Raw genomic sequence first — 17,897 nt, 5'->3', positions numbered from 1 at the left:
CTTTTTGGTTTTATATTCCCATGAACTTCAGTAGGTATGCTGATGTCTAACTATCACATTAAACAATGTAACAGTGAAAAAATTTCTATAAACAAATGCTAGAGTCTGAAACCCATATTACTACAGTACTATAGTAGTACTATATTTACAGGTAGTACTATATTAATAGCAGAAGTACTATCTAAGTTTCAAATAATTTGATCTAGTGTGATGGAAGAAAGCATGCTTAGCTGAGGTGCTAAAATGTTAATACCTTTCAAGTCTACCAGATATCTGTGTTAGATTGGATTTATAAACTGGGAGAACCAGTTGATATGCTTAAGGGCAGAGCTGCCATTCAGAAGGACCTAGACAGGCAGGAGGACTGGGCAGGAGGGCTTAAAAAATTCAGTCAGGACAAAAGCAAAGTCCTGCCCCTGGGTAGGGAAGACCCCCTTGCAGCAATACAGTCTAGGGGCTGATGGGCTGGGGAGCAGCTCTGCAGAAAAGGCCCTGGGAGGCAGCGAGCTGAATGTGGGCCAGCAGTGCACTCTAGCTGCAAAGACGGCCAGCAGCATGAGGGGTGTATGAACACACGCACAGGCAGTTGACTGAGGGAAGTGATTATCCTCTTTACTCAGCACTTGTGAGACCACATCATTAATATTGCATCCAGTTTTTTCCCCTGCCCCTCCATTACAAGAAAGACATTAATAAACTGGGGTGCATGCCACCAGGATGGTTGGGGTAGAGCACTTGCCCTGTGAGGAGAGGCTGAGGGACTAGGGCTGATTCAGGAGGATGAGAGATAATGGACCTAAGTTGAAACAGGTGATATTCAGACTGGATATAAGGAGAAACTTTTCCCCCTGAGGACAGTCAGGCAGTGGAGCAGGTTGCCCAGAGAGTTTGGGTAGTCCGCGTCCTTAGAAGTTCTCAAGACCCAACTAGACAAAGCCCTGAGCCCCCTGGTCTGACTTCAAAGCTATACCTTCTTTGAGCAGGAGGTGGGACTAGAGATCTCCTGATGTCCCTTCTGACCTGAATTATCCTATGATCCCATGAATGTTTTTGAGTATCTTGTTATTCCTTTGTAATGTGGCATATTTACTGGAGAGCAACTGAAAAATATTGAGGTTAGAACGGATAACTCTTACTTCATAAATAACTAAAAACTTACTATATGAAACAATTGTGATACATATTCAGTGTAGTCAGGAATCTTCCTTGTGAAATACATATAATTTTTTCTTCTTTAATGTAAGTAATTCGACCTATTAAACATGTTTACATTGAATCACATGATTGGATTAATTTTGAGATATTTCTCACTTTCACAGAGATCAGGACCTTGGTGATCACACTGAAATAACGCCTGCTGGTGCCCAAAGTAAAAAGGGGTGAGACTCAATTCATAGTTCTCTCTAAGATTTACCAAATATTAAGAGTCATAGTTGTTTAGTGGGGTACCTGACAATGTTTATTCCTAATACAAACAAACAGAATTGGCACAGCTAGAGTAAGAATTCTGAATTATTTATAAAATGTGCAATATAGCTGCATATATTTTGATAAGTAATAATTGAAACCCGTAATCTTCTAGTGAATGAAAATGCCTGATGACAAGATCTGTAAAAGTATTTTTGTGCTTATCTAGATATTTTGTGAACTCAGCCCTTAGTATGTCAAAGAAATATGAGTTGCTGCTACTAGGATTCATAGTATTTGGAGGCACTAGGACCCAATTTGGTTAATTAAAGCAAAGCTAGTATTATGTTTTCAGATAGAATTCACATGGTATTTTTTGGAGTCTTTCATTTAGTTGTATATTTAAATGATGAGGAAGAACTTAGCTATTTAAATACATAAATACTTCTGCTATTTTTAATATAAAGTATTTTAATTCTAGCAATCCAACTTGACAGTCTGACCAGAGAAGCAAATCCTGCACATGTACAGTGAATGAGTTTTTCTTAGTTCTGAAAGGAGGCCTTCCAGATTACGACTCAAGCACAATAGAGGGTGCTGCTTCATGCAACATGCCATGCATATAAAACAGTGACCGGCACTGAGCAAGGTTCATTTAGTGAAGTTTCCGACCTTGGCAAGCTCACTGAAATAAATCAAATCGCAGGCCAAATACCCAGAGTTAAGGCTTATAATCATCAAACTGTTTTGGAATATAACTTTTGGCAGAACCAAAGAAGAGCAGCCTTTGTTTGAGCTGCTTTGTAATATCATCAAGAAAATTATTAGCACTTATTACTTAAATCCTATAATTTGTCTGACAAGGTTTATTTTTAAGTTTGGTAGCATGCCATGTTTATGGCAGAGAATACTGCAGGAGACAGGGTTTCTTCTGTTTGAATCATAATCCTGTTCTTTGAAATAATAGTCTATGTATCTGTTCAGCTGGTCATTTCTAATAAAACCATCACTGTAGTACAGCAAAGCAAGAAACAAACTCATCTTATTTCTCAGTTGAAGCTAAAATGTACTAAAACCAAGAATAAAACATTATGATCCATGTTACAGTTCTTGAGATCTCTGGATTTGTTCTGTTCTGTCTTGTTATTTTAAATTCTCTTCCAATAGGGTATGAATCTAACAGTACAGAATACTACCAAGAAAGTGCAGAATGCTTTCAATCACTGAAGCATTAGTATACAGATGAAAGCCTCAGTGGATGCTTTGAGGAAACTGGGGGTCAATTAAAGTTAATTGAAGTTTCTGATACAAATATACCCACCAGCATAAACTGGAGAACTTTAAAGTATAGGGCTGTGATTCTGTTACTTTTCACAAGCACTAATTTAACACTGTTAGGAAAAAAAAGAAGTCTTTTCCTTTTATCCACTGTTACTAACACAAGTTTCTACATTTATGGCTGTAGGTGTAACTGAAAGCTGCATAGCTGAAAGTGATTTTTAAAAGTGTTTGTTTTCTTGTTGCTTTCTTAGGGTAACTGAGCAAGTGTATGAAAATGCTCCAAGTGCTCCAAATAATCTCCCTACAAACTATTCTAGCAACAGTGAAAGAAAATCAAGGTACTATATACAATGAATTGAGAACCATAATGTCTAAAGTGCCATATCTTGCAAAAAATTGAGAGAAACCATCTTTATGCAAGAAAGTTCAGGGAGATTTGAAAACCTCCTGCTGGTCCCTGGGATCACACTTTTATACTGTCAGCCCTCTTCCAAATTCTGCTTCCAGAATCCCACGAACAGAAGCCCACAGAAGCACAGCTGTAGTGCACAGAGTGGGCAGGGCCCAGCATACGCTACATAACTGTAGAGACGTAGCTGAGGCATGAAATTTAGGAGAGTTGTTAAGCCAGAATTAAGATAATCATGGAGAAAAGGCATCTCGAGCATGTTCTTCGGATGTTAGATGCACTATGCTCTAGAATAGCTTATTTCTTTCCATGACTATAAGGAAAACATGCTCTTCACTCAGGTGCTTCGTTAAATTTCTAACAATATACAGGATGAATCTGAACTCATGCATCATCTCTTATCCTAAACACTGAAATTGTAACGTGGGTTTCTGGCTTTTTGCGGGGGCTGGATGCAGACTGTTTTAAAATGCATTTCTCTTGCAGTTCTCTTGCTCTATCTGGACTCTGTCCCTAGATGTGCATGTATTGCAAATCTGAGTGAAAATGCAATATACGGGCATTTCATAGAACTGACTAAACTTCAGGTCTGTTGGTGAGGGAAAATTGTTGACATAAAGGAAACGGTATATTTTTGTTCACAGTCAAAAATGTATTTTCAAGCAATATGACAACAAAAAATGTAATATATCATTCTTGAATGAAAGATCTTTTTGGATTAGGAAAATCACTCTTCAATATCAAGCAACCCATCCATGTAGATTTAAGTACTAATTTAGTCAGGACTGTTTGAAGACACAGTCCTATGTGTAAGGGGTTGTATTGTTATACAGTGGTAATGAACTGGGGACTCAAAGCTGAGGATCTGGAAGGGGAAGGAGAAATCTTCTATTGACCCTTAGTAATAGAAAAAATGTCTCACAGTCTGGTACTTTATGGGAATGATGACCAGGGTCCCTCTCCCTGCCTTTACCCACACCTTGGCCTTGACATGGGTGGGGTATGACTAGGCACAAAGTCTTTGGTCTCTCATTTTCTTATATTTGCTGCAGAAGTTGGGGTGAGATAGCATGGTTGGGATTTGCATATTCTGAAATTTCTGCATGGCCATGAAGGCCAAACCCATAAATTGCCTGATAATAAAAAAAAGTCAAACAGCATATACTTTTAAGACTCATAATGAGTGTTCAACACACGAATTAATTAACACTTTGCAGCATTTTGCAGACATACAGCTTCTCAGGTATAATGTTCTGATTATCTTTGAAAATTGAAAGAGAAAGATAACACAAGAATGGCAGGACAAAGAATGTGCGTCAGTGTGTAGTGTTACCTTATACATGACAAAATATATATCACTACCCGAAGCTACAATAGAAATCCATATTTCATTCATGAAAGCTTATTAAATGAACTGTATTTGCCGTTTATTCTTTCATTTTTTATGCAATAAGTTCTACAGAGTATTTTGCTGTAGAAACAAGTCACACTATAGCAAGTAAAGGAGTGGGTGATCGGGACTGAAAGAAAGGACTTGGTCAGGTAGGGAGATTGCAGGCTGCATTGTGGCTCAGTGTTAACTTATTGTCTTGTCAAGGTGTCACACTATGCATTTATTTGATATGTTCTGAGCTTCCTCATATTTTGGGTGGGAAAGACTGGTAACTGATGGTTAGAAAATATTTTTACTATGGTTTCATAGCTTTTTGTTCTATATAGTACAATTATTTTTTTTAAAGATGCAGTTATTCATGTTTTTGTGTATTTCAGCTATAATACTTCAGCCAGTTGCTCAAATCCAAGAGACACTGGTGTGTACACAAGGACATTTGAGGAAAATAGGTACTGGAGAGATACCTCAAGTATTTTTCTCTATACAACCTTTTCAGTGATTCTGAAAATACATGCTTGAGATATACAGTATTATTGTCAGGCATGCTGCACCAGATATCCATGAATATGCCATGCACAGTACTCACATTGCCATTCTTAACCTTGATGATTTGCAAAGTCAGCATATCCCAGGATCAGATTCTGCAGCTAAATACAGTGAGTTAAAGAGAAGATTTGAGAGAAATAAGTTTAACAGCAGAAAGAAGCTCAGAGAGGCCAGTACATTTTAGGAATATGGAGTTGATATTACTATGCAACTTTTGTTTGCATTAAGAAACTTTAGGCACTTTAGTTGCATCTGCCAATATACTCTATACAGTGACATGTGTTTTGCACATGTATCTAGCTTGGCCAGGACAAAACTAAGGAAATCAGTTCACTTCAGTTTGCTTTCCTATTTAGGAAGCTTACTTTCATATTGCCTGCAATGTAAATGAATCACTGGGTGTTCAACTGAGAGGACTACTTCTGTGATGAGCAAATCCAGGCTTGTTACATTGTTATTAAATAATAAACATACTGCTATGTTTTATGAAACATATATAAGCATTTATCATTTAAACTTCTCACTAACTGTGCAATTTTAATACATTTCTGGTGTTGCATAGAAATCAAATAAGACATATTCATTACAGAAGACAGATATATGGAACAGTGTATCTGGGCCACTTCCCACATACATGTTATCACTTGTAGGGAACTCTATTACACTCTCCCTGAAAAAAGGCATGTTCTGCAAATACACATGATTATAAAAAAACTATTCGTAGCATTGCTAAATATCTTTCAACAGTAACAGGAAATGTGTAATGATTACCATATACCTTATGCATTTCTGAAGAAATAAGATAATTAAATCAGCTCAGAACTGTTCAAAACATGTATGGCAAGATGGCTTCCATAGCTGTCACATATTTGCTCATCCCTTCCATGCCAAACAAAACTGACAGTTAAGCTACCAGAACAGGGAATATTAAAAAAGGAAGATTTAACTTCCCTGGTAGTTAAATTCAGCATATTCCTTCCTACTCTGTGAATAAGGAACAACACAGTTACTGTAGTAAACACAAATCACACGCTGAATAGCCTGTGCTCTGAAGACCCTCACTCTACTTCTAGGAATACACTGTAATTTTGTTTGGCTGTTTGACAGCTATTTGAGGACTCATGAAAGAAGAATAACAGAAGGAAAAAACAAAGCCTGTCACTGTTTCCTGACATGTATCATTTAGACTAAGATATGAGTGCAGGCAAACCCAATACCATATTTGTAGGTTTTCCTCAATGGGCTCATAGATTTCATTTTGAAATGCTGAAGAATCATACAGTAGCAGAATACAGTCTAAGACAGGATACATTATACTTTTACTTTATAAATTTTTATTTGGTATATTTTTCTTGATAGTCATGAAAATAAGAGACAAAAGAATTAATCACTCAGTGTATTTATACAAATGTTACATTTGCTTAATTTGCATATTATCATCAGTGTAGTGAAACCTTTAAAAATAAAAAGTACTGTTTGACAATTGTTATACCCTGACTGCCTCACAGCAAATCATCACAAGGTGCCTATGAAGAAAATATAACTGGAAATACTATCAAAACGGTTTACTCTACTTCTGATCGGTAAGTACACATTAAGAATGCTGTACAGCATCAAAGGGCTTAGACATTTTGCATAAGCTTTCAAGTGTTTAGACAAAGAAAGCGGTGGAAGTCACCATCAGGCTAGTCACAGAGCTTTTCATAAAGAGCTCCCTTTCAGTGGGATCTTGCCATCAGACCATCCATTACCATAATTCTGAAGCCTAATCTTACATTTGGCTTGTCACAGATGACATTTAAAATATCTATAGAAAAAATGGCCAACGCCTTAAGTGATAGAGTTGCCTGTGTGATTCTGTAGTTTTCTACCTTTGGTAGCTGCTTACTCTAAAATTTCTTTCCTGTGTGAAAACAGTGTCTGTGATGATCAGGTTTAAGTATAGATATGGATGAATAAGTTGGCATGATAATGCTGTTAAAAGCTTTATTTTTTCACATAAGTTAAGATATTCCTAAATATAAGAAGGATATTTGCTGAAATCAGTAATATCTTACTTCCTGACAAAGAAAATTTTTAACTGTCCTCACCATTTTCAATTCAGATAATGTAGATATTCTCATTATTTGGAAATATACAGAATCATAAAAACTTATATTATTTCTAAAGTATGTAAAAGGAACTCTGGGAATGATTAAAATATGAATACAATGGTTTATCAATGTGTGGAAAGAAGCAAGATCAGTTAATTTTACAGTGCAAAAACAACACCAGCAGTTGTGTCTAGAGAAAGCACAGATCAATATCACATGAGGGTGCAAAAAGAACTGGGAAGCTAAAAAGAAAAGATTATTATTGTTATGAATAGCAGGTGGACAGTTTTATTCATTTCATATGTTCATTATAATTGCCATGAAAGGAGGATTTCTGTCTGCCGTACAGAAAATAAAAAATGCTTGCAGCCACCTCTGCAACACAGAGGAGAATTTTGTACCAGGCTGATCACACGATGGCAGTTTAAATTCAACTACCAATTTGCTTCTGTGATTAAAACGTTCTAATCATTACATTCCACTTCACCCCCATTTTGTGTACATGCTCCCATAAATTCAGCAATTTAATACAGTCTCGTTACTGTTTGAAATCATTCAGTTCACCAAAGATGACCATTCTTTTTATCAAGGTATTTTTGCTACTTGACAATTATATTCATCAATTTGCCCGTCACAGAAGCATATGTATTATGCCTGTCAACTAGAGTGGAGAGAATATACATGTGACGTGTTTCCATTTATGATCATTGTACTGTGTACATTGTACAGTGTACTGTGTACACTGTCTTTCCCATGTAATACACTAAGGTAACCAATTTTCTCCTTGAGATTTCAGTGGTAGCTTTTTTTCCTGACAGCTGATGTTATATTGTATACACAGGAGTATAATTGGAAAAGACATATGTACATACTGCAGGAAGCCCTTGGGCATAGATGCCAAAATGATCTTAGATGCCTTGCAAATTTGCTGTCATTCAGCTTGCTTCAAGGTAAGACGATTAAATCTGCTACTAAGAAATATAATAAATAGAATACCTACATTATGTTACACATATAATAAGAGAATTAGGCCTTCTCCACCTGGGAGAAAAGGAAAGCTTGCACACTGGAGGGGAAGATTAATCTAGATAATACCATCTTTCTCTCTCTCTCTCTCTCTCTCTCTACCTCTCTCTTCCCCTCTTCCTCCTCCTCTCTCTCTTTCCCTCTCTCTCTCCCCCCTCTCGCTCTTTTCTCTCTCTCTCTCTGTCTCTTTCTCTCCCTGTCCTCTTGAAACCACAAGGAGGATAAAGGATGTGGTGACACTTATCCTGAATCTCCTACATGTTTATAAGCCTTCGGTTATGTTCACTTCCAGTCTGATATATCTAGTATATACTACTTACAATTTCTTTATATTATAAAATTTTGTTCCGCTTATTTTATATAAAGTGTTTTGTTCTATATTAAATGACACCTAAAATCATGGCTTATAAAGGAGCTATATTCAAAGTCACTAGTAAGAGGTATTTAAGGCAACAGAGATGAAATCATTTTATCTCTCAGGGTCAAAGAACTGGTTAAAATTTGGGTCCTATGAATTGTTTCCGTTGTATTGATAAAATGATGTTGAAATTGGGTAAGTCTTTATTTCAGTCTTCTTTATTAAAATTATGTAGAAAGTCTTGTTTCCTATTTCCAGTAAGAATGAAAGAATGGGAGACAAATTTTTGCTTTTAACTCCAAAGCCTAAGTTGCACTCAGTCGAAAACTCTATTTCAATCTTTTCTCAGGGTTCACCTACCAGAGCTCTGCTCTATAGTCTGTGTTTTCTTGCTGCCCTGCTTGTCTTGATTCTCCTTGTATCTTTATGCACAAAGTTCATTGTTCTGACAAACAATACTAAGCAAAACTACCTCATTAGCATAGCTCATTTGCAGCCCAGTCTTGCATAGCTTACACTTTTGCTTCTGACAGCAGTTCTTTTACCTAGTTATTGCATGAAAAGTAATCCAAACCAGAACACAGAAGTAAGGTTGTACTTAACATCTGTGAAGCTGTGTATGCTTTTTGTCTCGTATGGATTTTCTGGGCTCTGTGAGCACTAGACATATAATTTTCTTCCATGATATTAACCATGTAATACTTCCTCAAATGCATTATTACAAGTAAAAACAAACTGTGGTTTGATTCCCTTCTTGTTAAATGGATTGGCCCACATAAAGAAAAAAGGGCTTTCTAACACAGTTTTAGGAGCATTAACTTATTCTTTTGGTATTGGCTGAACTCTTTTTTAAAAATTGAAGTTTACTTTTTAAATGGTATTCTTTTTGCTACTTATACCCAAATGGAAACTTGTCTAGCCAGAAAAACTCAGCTTTTGTGTAACTACCTATTTATGAAAGCATTTACAAAAAAATCATGCTTGCAGTTATGTACTCAGCTAAGTACTGCAGTACCTCATCATTAATATTCATTTAGTTCCTTACAAATCTCTTGTATCCGTTAGAGATTTGCGTGTAATTTGACAGGAGTATAAGGTCTTTGTTTTCCTTGAAGGCTATATACCAAAAGCTCAGTGAGCAATTCATCTGCATTGTAGAGTGTTTTCTCTATATAAAAATACTAGTTAAACTCAGTGATCAAAGCTTTGAAAACATTCCCATCATTTTGGTGATTTATACAAGAAAACATGAAATGAGAGAGAAGAAAGAGCAGACTGTTTTGAATAGTTTAGGTACCTTAATACTAACAGCTTATTTAGAAAAGATATAGAAAAAAACCCATAGTTCTGTAAAACTGCAAAGAAAAAGGAAAATGTTCTCCAGTGCTCTGTTACACTTATCAATATTGAGTGCTCAGTTTCAGTGTCATACTAGCCCTAGTCAGCATATGTAATATAAGGCAACTGTGTGTTATCTGGATCTGTTGAATCCTGGGTCTGATAGAACAAAATGTTTTTAAATCCACCGTGCTGCCTGACATCTTGCAAATTCTTTATTCATTTAGCTGCAAAGGGATATCTTGGGTAAAATTGTTTATTTTTTACTTTAACAAAGATTTTCAATCCAAAATTATCTGAATAGACAGCCATCATGTGAAAATTATGGAAATGCCTTTCTGGGCTAGCTGACAATTTGGTTACTGAACGGCACTGTAAAAGCAATGTTAATTTTCACATATCAATGGATAAAATACCTAAAGACGCTAGAATTTGCCATTCTCCTATTGGGCTAGAAAAAAAGGATGATCTAACGGTCAAGATTCTGGTCTGTAGATTGAATGAGTTAAGTTTGCACCTTGATCCACTGTAGAGTTTCCTTGTGATCTCTGTGTATTTTTGTCTGAAACACGGGAGATACTCCTCTATCTCAAAAGTTCACTTTTTTGCAAATTTATTAAAGTACAACATACAACAATTCAACATTTATGGGGGATATATTTAATGGATAAGATAAGGTACCATAAAACATTTTGAAATAAGTAGGTTTAGATTCCTTGAGATGAGAACATTTACTCTTAATTGGATATTTAAGTCTGATTGTGCTTCCTTTACTCAATGAAAACAAAAAATGATCTCCAAAGGGTGGTTCATCTTAGAATACATTTCTAAGCTAAGACAGAGAAATTACCCTTTGGAAGCATCAGGGCAGGAGGGGTTGCTGACTATAAAGAGAACCTAGGGAACAAGTCCAAACTTACGTATCTTACTTTCAGGAGCTTAAAGATTAGTTTTTTAGATTTAGTGTTGATGAAAACCACTCTTTCATCAGATTGATGATACTGCAGTACTCATAGCCCCTATTCTGATCTGGGAATGTTAGCATGCTAGAAGACAGCATGCTGGGAATGAGTGATAGAGAAAGGTTTTAATTTTTATTGTTACTTTTACTTGTGTGTTGAAGTGTGAAATATGCAAAAGACCATTGAAAGATCTGAAAGCCGGAGACAGCATTTGGATTTACAGACAAACCGTACACTGTGAGCCTTGCTATTCCAAAGTTAGAGGTAAGATTGAAGATGTATTATATTGTACAAAATAAGAAAAAAAACCTGTAGAACTTCATTCCAATAACTTGAATATATTGCAACACAGCTATTGCTTCTGCTTATATCTGTGTACTTAAACCTTTCCAAAATATTACGCTAAGTAAGACTGAGTTGCTTAGGATGATATCCAACTCCAGGCTCTAGACATGTGGTTTTTTTCTGTATCTGTGAGTGAGATCTCTAAGTTCTCATTGTAGACACCTACCTGTGCAGTCACTGTGTATAGTGATTCTTGCCCTGAAAGTCACAGGAATATGCTCCAAGGCCATCTGAGAATCAGTTTGCTATGTTTAAATGATTACGCCAGGGTTCTGGATTCTTTTCACCTCATGTAGTCATTCTGACCAATGAAAAGAATTTACAAAATCTATTAAATCATAATGAAAATATTTTACAGTGAGTAGCATTCCTACCCTTGTGCGGAGCATAGTGAGTAAACAAACATGCAAAGCAGTAAAGAATGAAGCTTTTTTCATTAATTTTTCTAGGAGTTGCAGGATTTTAAGTCTTCACTATTCATGGCAATTATTAATTCATAATACTATAAATTAGGACCTCTGTATTAAATAGAGACAAATAGAAACCTAGATGAAACATTCTGATAAGTTAGTGTTCAATGATGTACTTCTTTTGAGATAGCATTATGTTAAATAAAATTATATTAGTCGAATTGTTTTGTTAGAATATATAATGCTATTAAGCTATTGCAACATTTGATGGGAATAGTGAATTTTCCAATTAATCAGGTTAAAAAAATTCATAAGGCATTGTGACAGTTATAAATCTTTAGAAGAAAAAAGTATCTGACCAATTAAATTGCCCTAAAGTTTCTTCATGTGACATTTAGAGAATACTGATTTGCTTGGCATTTCTGACCAGTCTTTTTTCTCTTGCAGAAAAATGGATCTACTAATTTGGACCTAAACAAAGCAAGATAAAGAAGTTCCACTGGTGTCTAGTTAAGTGTATTGGTCTATTAATTCAAACCGCTATGGAAAATGATCATTATTACTAGAACTAAAATACTCTAAATGTAGTCCTACTGCATGGTTCCCAAAGGAATGAATTCCAGTAGAATTTAAATATCTGTTTATATACACGTTCCAGAAAGCAAAACAAAATATTGTTTAGTATATTCATGAGATGTGTGAAACTGCTAAATTGTATGTAAAACTATAATAATGTATTGAAATGTTTTGAACAGCAGGAAATACCTATACAAATACCTAACATAAGTTTTGCAGTGGCTGTATTCTCTTTACTGAAACCATGTTTCCTCAGATATGAAGAACTGTTATCTTTATATAGCATGAATGGGATTAATCTCCTCTACAATTAGCTATCTAAAAGTCAATTATTTAGTTTAAACTACTGGTTTCATACAGAGTGAAGTGGATTCCCTCTGTACCGTTGAAGAGAGGTATCGGTCTCCAGTGGGAGATTGTTTCCAAGTAACTTCAGTAATAATTTTAAGGTCAAACAAGTCATCTTGGGAAAATACCTATCTCTATTGACTATAGAGGGATTCTAGACAAAAATTATTAGAAAGTTTAAGTTAGTAGTATCTCCATGTTTTTAATCCTCAATTACTGTAGTACTATTTTTAAAAAAATGCACACTGAATAGCTGCCATGAAGTCATGAAATATATACCTTGCATGACATCATGTATTAATCTTTTCTACTTTATTAAGCTGAATCTGTAAGTGCCTTGAATGGGTTCATCTCAGCTAAATTCAAACATCTACAGTGTAGGCATCTACATTTAAGTCACCTGTTCTATTCTGTCTTTATAGTCATTACAGAGAAGTAGACATTTTTAGGAAGTGATTCATCTGATCAAATTGCAAACATCTATTTTACGATGTGGTAAACCATGCTCTGAAATCTGTCTTCCTTTCCATTGTCTGCCAATAAACTTGGAGTGAGTAACTGATTTCTAGACATCTACATTAGGCCAGATGAACTCCTTCCCTGGAGACTACAATGAAAGCATTTTTTTTTTCTTTTGGACAGAGTATATGTGTTAAAATACAGAGATACAAAGAAGAGCTCACGCTTTGTTATAGTACAAGTTTCCACTACAGTCAATAGTTGTATGTCTTATTTGCCTCAAATAATAAATAGTTCAGGGGTTTACTGGACTAACGGACGTGTTAACTGCTATCCTCTGCCTTGGGATGTTTCAGATAGTGATATTCAGAATTGATTTTTCTCCCTTTTATCTCAGCTGAAAAGAGCTTCTTAGATATCTATTTTTGACAGAATCTATTTTTCCCCCAATGGCTGAAAAAAGTAAAGTACACATTAGCCAAATGATTACTCCTCCCCGTAAAGTAACTCTAGAGTAATGCAGATTTAGTTCAAAAGGAAAACAGACATGTAAATAGATCTGTTTTTTTTTTCTTGTTACTTAGGAGATGGTTCAATTAATTATCTATAACAAACATAAATGTGAAAAGAATGAAGGGGCTACATATTCTAGAAAGTGGTGGCCCTATGGGTTTAAAGTTCACCTTTGCAGTCCTATGATCTAGCTGATTGTGGCTTCCTGGCACAAGAAACAGAATGCTCCAAGACTGCTGGAATCTGAGCAGAGTTTAAAAGGTTGAAAAGTAGCAAAGCCACAGATTAATGTTAGACTACTGAAAGGCTGTCCCAGCCAAACTTTCTGCCACCTTCTGCACCTGCAGTAGTGGAGACAGGTGGTATGGATGTCTGTAATTTAAACCATTGGAATCTCTCCTCAGTAGGGATGTAATCTGGGTTGCTTGTCTTAAATTATGTTCAGACTGCTACACACGAAGGAGCTGTGAAAGAGCAGATAATTTGGTCTGTTATTTTTTATGAAAATTTTTAAGAATTTAAGGCAGTAGCTTTAATAAAACATGTTATTATAAACATTACAAATATTTTTCCTGGTGTGTGTCTATTGCTGATAATGTATTTTAGTTAAACTGTACTGGATGTTATCCTGCATTTCACTAGGCAACAATGAAACTTCTACAAGAGTTGGAGAGAATTAGTGGAGAAGGTTTAATGGTGGGTTGCAAATTTGGTCCTGTTTAGAGACCAACACTACTTGCTCCTGCTTGACTACAATAGAAGATATTAGGTATTCATTTGAGCCATACCACTAGAATCCAGGATTTTCTAGCTTTTGAGGGGATGTGATACTGTAGTTCACTTCACTAGAAACCAGGAAAAAACTCTGGATCCAAGTATCTCCTACTCAAATGCTTACTGACAGAAAAGCAGCAATACAGAAACATTAAATAGTAATTCTGTGCTCATTAATTCATCCTTGCTGTACAGCCTTGATAATTTTGCCATTTTTTTTTATTTTTTATTTTTATTATATGTTGTAAGTTTGCTGAAAAGAAACACCAGTTTTGTGATGCTTGATATTTACCATATAAAAGCCTGGATGGCAATACTCATTAAAAAAAAATCATATTAACATCTCAATACCGATGTATCAAAACTCAATTGTTTTTTGTCCTTTTTGCATATTATTAGCATGTGGTGTTTTATTTCTATTTGACTAGTGCTTCCATGAAACAATCCAAAGGAACAGTTTGCTGGCAGCTGTTTTAATGAATGTGTTATCCTCAATAATGCATTAAATTAGACCGAAAAGCTGTATTGAGAGATGATGTGCTAAATTATGTGGATTTTGTGATTCATCAGACTCATTTTCTCAATATGCAATGGATACTTCTTTATTTTACAAAGCAGGGGCATAGCTATGAAGGGGGGAGAATCAAGCAGTAAGAGGAAAGTGGTAAAATAATGCATACAATGCATATTGATGCATTTAAAAGATGAAGATGGCTTCAAAACTACTGATATTTGCAGTAAGAAGGTCACAAGAACTGTTTTGCTGAATTAATATATTCTGTTGTATGCTATGTAGGTTCTCACAGCACTTGAAGTAAGCTGATGAATGTCTGCAACATTGTTTGTTCTCTCATCATTTTCTTCTTGTAGCAAAAGTCTCTTGAGTTTGACAAGACATGCTCTGTCTTACTTTCTGGAACTTCATTACCTAGGCTTATAAAAACCCAGTCAACATCAAAGACTCCTAGCTTTTATTCAATAGGTCAGCTCTACTCCTTGCTCCTTGGTATGGAGATGCACATTGTGTTGGGATAGTATTGAGTCTTCACTTTATTTACTCAGAATGTATATAGGTCAGACCTGTGCTCCCCATGTTGCCCTCCTTGATATTATTAACATAGCTGTATTACTTAGGGGAAAAAATATCCACTTCCCTGTTTGTTTTTGCTTTCCAATCATACTTTCTTGCTCACTGCAACTGTTCTGTTACACCAGGAGGTGGTTTTAGCTTCCAGTCCCATCAGTTTCAGACTAAAAGGGAGAAATGTAGCCTTCCTTTCTCCCTTCTGCTGCACCAAAACACCTCATTTTTCTTTACAGCAGCATAACAGAGACATGCTTTATTCCATAAAGTCTGAAATTGTTAACCAAAATAGCTCTGTTGGGCTGCTTAATGGATGCATAATCCTTGAGGTCTTAACCTCATGAGATATTTCCTTCTTTGATTTCAAAGTTTCTAGAAGCCTGCTGTTCTATTTTGCTGTTGGCCTGCTCTGAACGACTCAGTTCTTATCTCCTGCATAAGTAAAATTGGGACTTAGAAACATTCCATATGTTTTAGGGAGAAGAATCTGTAGGTATTCTCAAAGCATGCTTGGCACGTACTGCTAAGATCAGACCCCCACAAAAATACAGCGATGACTGCAGTTTCTTAAAATCATGGAGATGGTGTTGCTTCTCTCTTTGAATAGATCACTGTCTCAGAAACTGGGAGGGCCAAGTTCGGTTTCCCCTCTCAAGGTACCTAAGTTTTAATGAAGTGGTGTAACACAATGACACAGACTCTGGTGTGTGGAATGAAATAGATGTTTCCATTAGTGTTTTTGCCATGTTCCCTGACCTGTAGAGCCTGGATGCTTATGGTCCGTGAACGACAAAACGGCTGTACTGCCTGTGCAGTTGCTACCTATGTGCCTAGATCTACCTCTCAGGAAAGATGGTTGAATAGAAAATATAGAAGCAGTCCCAGAAGCAAAGACCAGATCCTGGAATTCCTCCATCTCATTAGAGTGGTCTAATTCATAATTAAAAGTAATATTAATGATTCTCTATTTATGCCTGTTAATTCTGTGCTCCTTTCTAGCAAGATTAGAGGCATTGCTTGCACTCAGGTTCGGCTGGAGCAGGATGGTGAGGGCACTCCTTGAAAATGGAAGTTTGGGATTTCATTTGAGTGTCCTAGAAATGCCTCCATTCACTTTTGTAAAGAATATGCTAATCTCTTTTAAGCCCTAGTATCTTACTTGCTTTCCTAGTCTGTGAGCTCTTGGACAGAGACTGACTTTGCATTTGTGCAGTGCCCAGAATAGCAGTAGCCTCTGGGCGGTACTGCTGCACCTATGTTTGTGGCACAAGAAAAACTCAGATATCTATCTCCCTTTCCAAGCAAGCTACTTGCAAATTTACGCTTTTTCATGGAGTTTTGATAAATGTGTCAGTTTCTAACTGACAGCCACACTCTCACAGATGTGCCAAGACTTAAAACTGGTTGTTTTTGTTCTGTTAGAGTCAGTATCTGAATATAATTTTGCCAGAAGCCCTTGTCTGTGTCTTGGCATTGCTGTGCAGTCATCAGACATCTGTTTAGGGAGCTCAGACAGCTAGTGTGGTCAAAACAGTGGGCAGCCAACATTTAAAAACAACCTCCTTGGAAAGAAAAAAGGAAAGAGAGAGTTGTTTCTGGAAAACAGAAAAAAAATCTGGCATTCAAGCCAGTATGGTTCCTAGTGGGAAACAAAAGAATCCAGGATTAGTGTTCACATATCAAAATATCCAAAAGGCGCAGAAAAAGGAGAAAAGATGAAGAGAAAGATTAGAGCATTATACGAAGAAACTAATTAAGGACAAGTAGAATCAGTGATTTTAAAACTGGGGATAGCAATTTAAAAAGCAGTAGTACTGTGGTGTTGCCATAAATACGGTGCCATTGAAATCAATAAAACTTGACTGCAAGAGGAATACTCTAGAAAACTTTGTTTTATCTTCATATCTTCTGATTCCTCTAGGGAGCTTCCAGCTATTGAACTTAGTTATGTTATCCCTGTATGTAGTTCAAATCTTGGAATTAAGAATGGAAAACCAGCTAACCATACTTGTAGCATTATAATCTCAAAAAGCCAAATATTAAAAATTCTAAAATTTGGGAAATCCACAAAATTATACAGTTGGTACTGCATTTAAACACTGCTTTTATCAGTTTACCAATGAAACAGCTTTTTCTCATAAAATATTAATTCTCTCAAGACAAAATTTTCCATGGGAAGAAGCATACCAGTTTTGACATGAATGACATTTGTGGAAAGTGGGAGGAAGAAAACGGCAGGAGTGGTATTTTTCTGCCTATTCAGCTGTAGTGTGAGACATGACAGATACTCAGCCAGAGAAGAGCACATGCTTTGAGGATGGCATTTTCTGTTTTTTTACCTCAGAGATCATCAGGACTGTTTAAAAAGTTAGATATCTTCTCATTCAGAACAGGATTTCCTCAGTAGGAATGTAAGGTGAAACAAAAGAGTGGAGATAGGAGAGACTGCCTTTCACAAAGAAATTGGATCAAACACAAGGGTAACATCTACCTAAGAGGAATACGTTCTTCCCATAATGCTCTAATTCATATGCCCATCATCAAACCAGTGGATGCTCTTAAGAAATGCCTTTGC

The 17,897-nt window shown here is 36.1% G+C and overlaps 1 protein-coding gene across 9 annotated transcripts in view; it reads left to right on the top strand.

Moving 5' to 3' along the window:
• Window positions 1-14,586, top strand: part of SCEL (sciellin) — a 61,787-nt gene extending 47,201 nt beyond the window's left edge. For 8 of the 9 annotated variants that reach the window (XM_064504729.1, XM_026120897.2, XM_026120891.2 and 5 more), the window contains 7 exons: window positions 1,320-1,379; window positions 2,940-3,026; window positions 4,868-4,939; window positions 6,545-6,619; window positions 7,971-8,079; window positions 10,975-11,077; window positions 12,016-14,586. In XM_064504729.1, coding sequence (XP_064360799.1) covers window positions 1,320-1,379; window positions 2,940-3,026; window positions 4,868-4,939; window positions 6,545-6,619; window positions 7,971-8,079; window positions 10,975-11,077; window positions 12,016-12,032 — 523 coding nt within the window. In that variant the 3' untranslated portion in view covers window positions 12,033-14,586. The remainder of the gene's footprint in view (window positions 1-1,319; window positions 1,380-2,939; window positions 3,027-4,867; window positions 4,940-6,544; window positions 6,620-7,970; window positions 8,080-10,974; window positions 11,078-12,015) is intronic. The other variant, XM_026120894.2, reaches the window with a different exon arrangement.
• Window positions 14,587-17,897: the final 3,311 nt, after the last annotated feature.

This window comes from Dromaius novaehollandiae, chromosome 1 (genome assembly GCF_036370855.1).
Source record: "Dromaius novaehollandiae isolate bDroNov1 chromosome 1, bDroNov1.hap1, whole genome shotgun sequence".
Classification (NCBI taxonomy): domain Eukaryota; kingdom Metazoa; phylum Chordata; class Aves; order Casuariiformes; family Dromaiidae; genus Dromaius; species Dromaius novaehollandiae.
The sequence above is the reverse complement of the archived record's forward strand: the minus strand, read 5'-3'. Positions and strand labels throughout refer to the sequence as shown.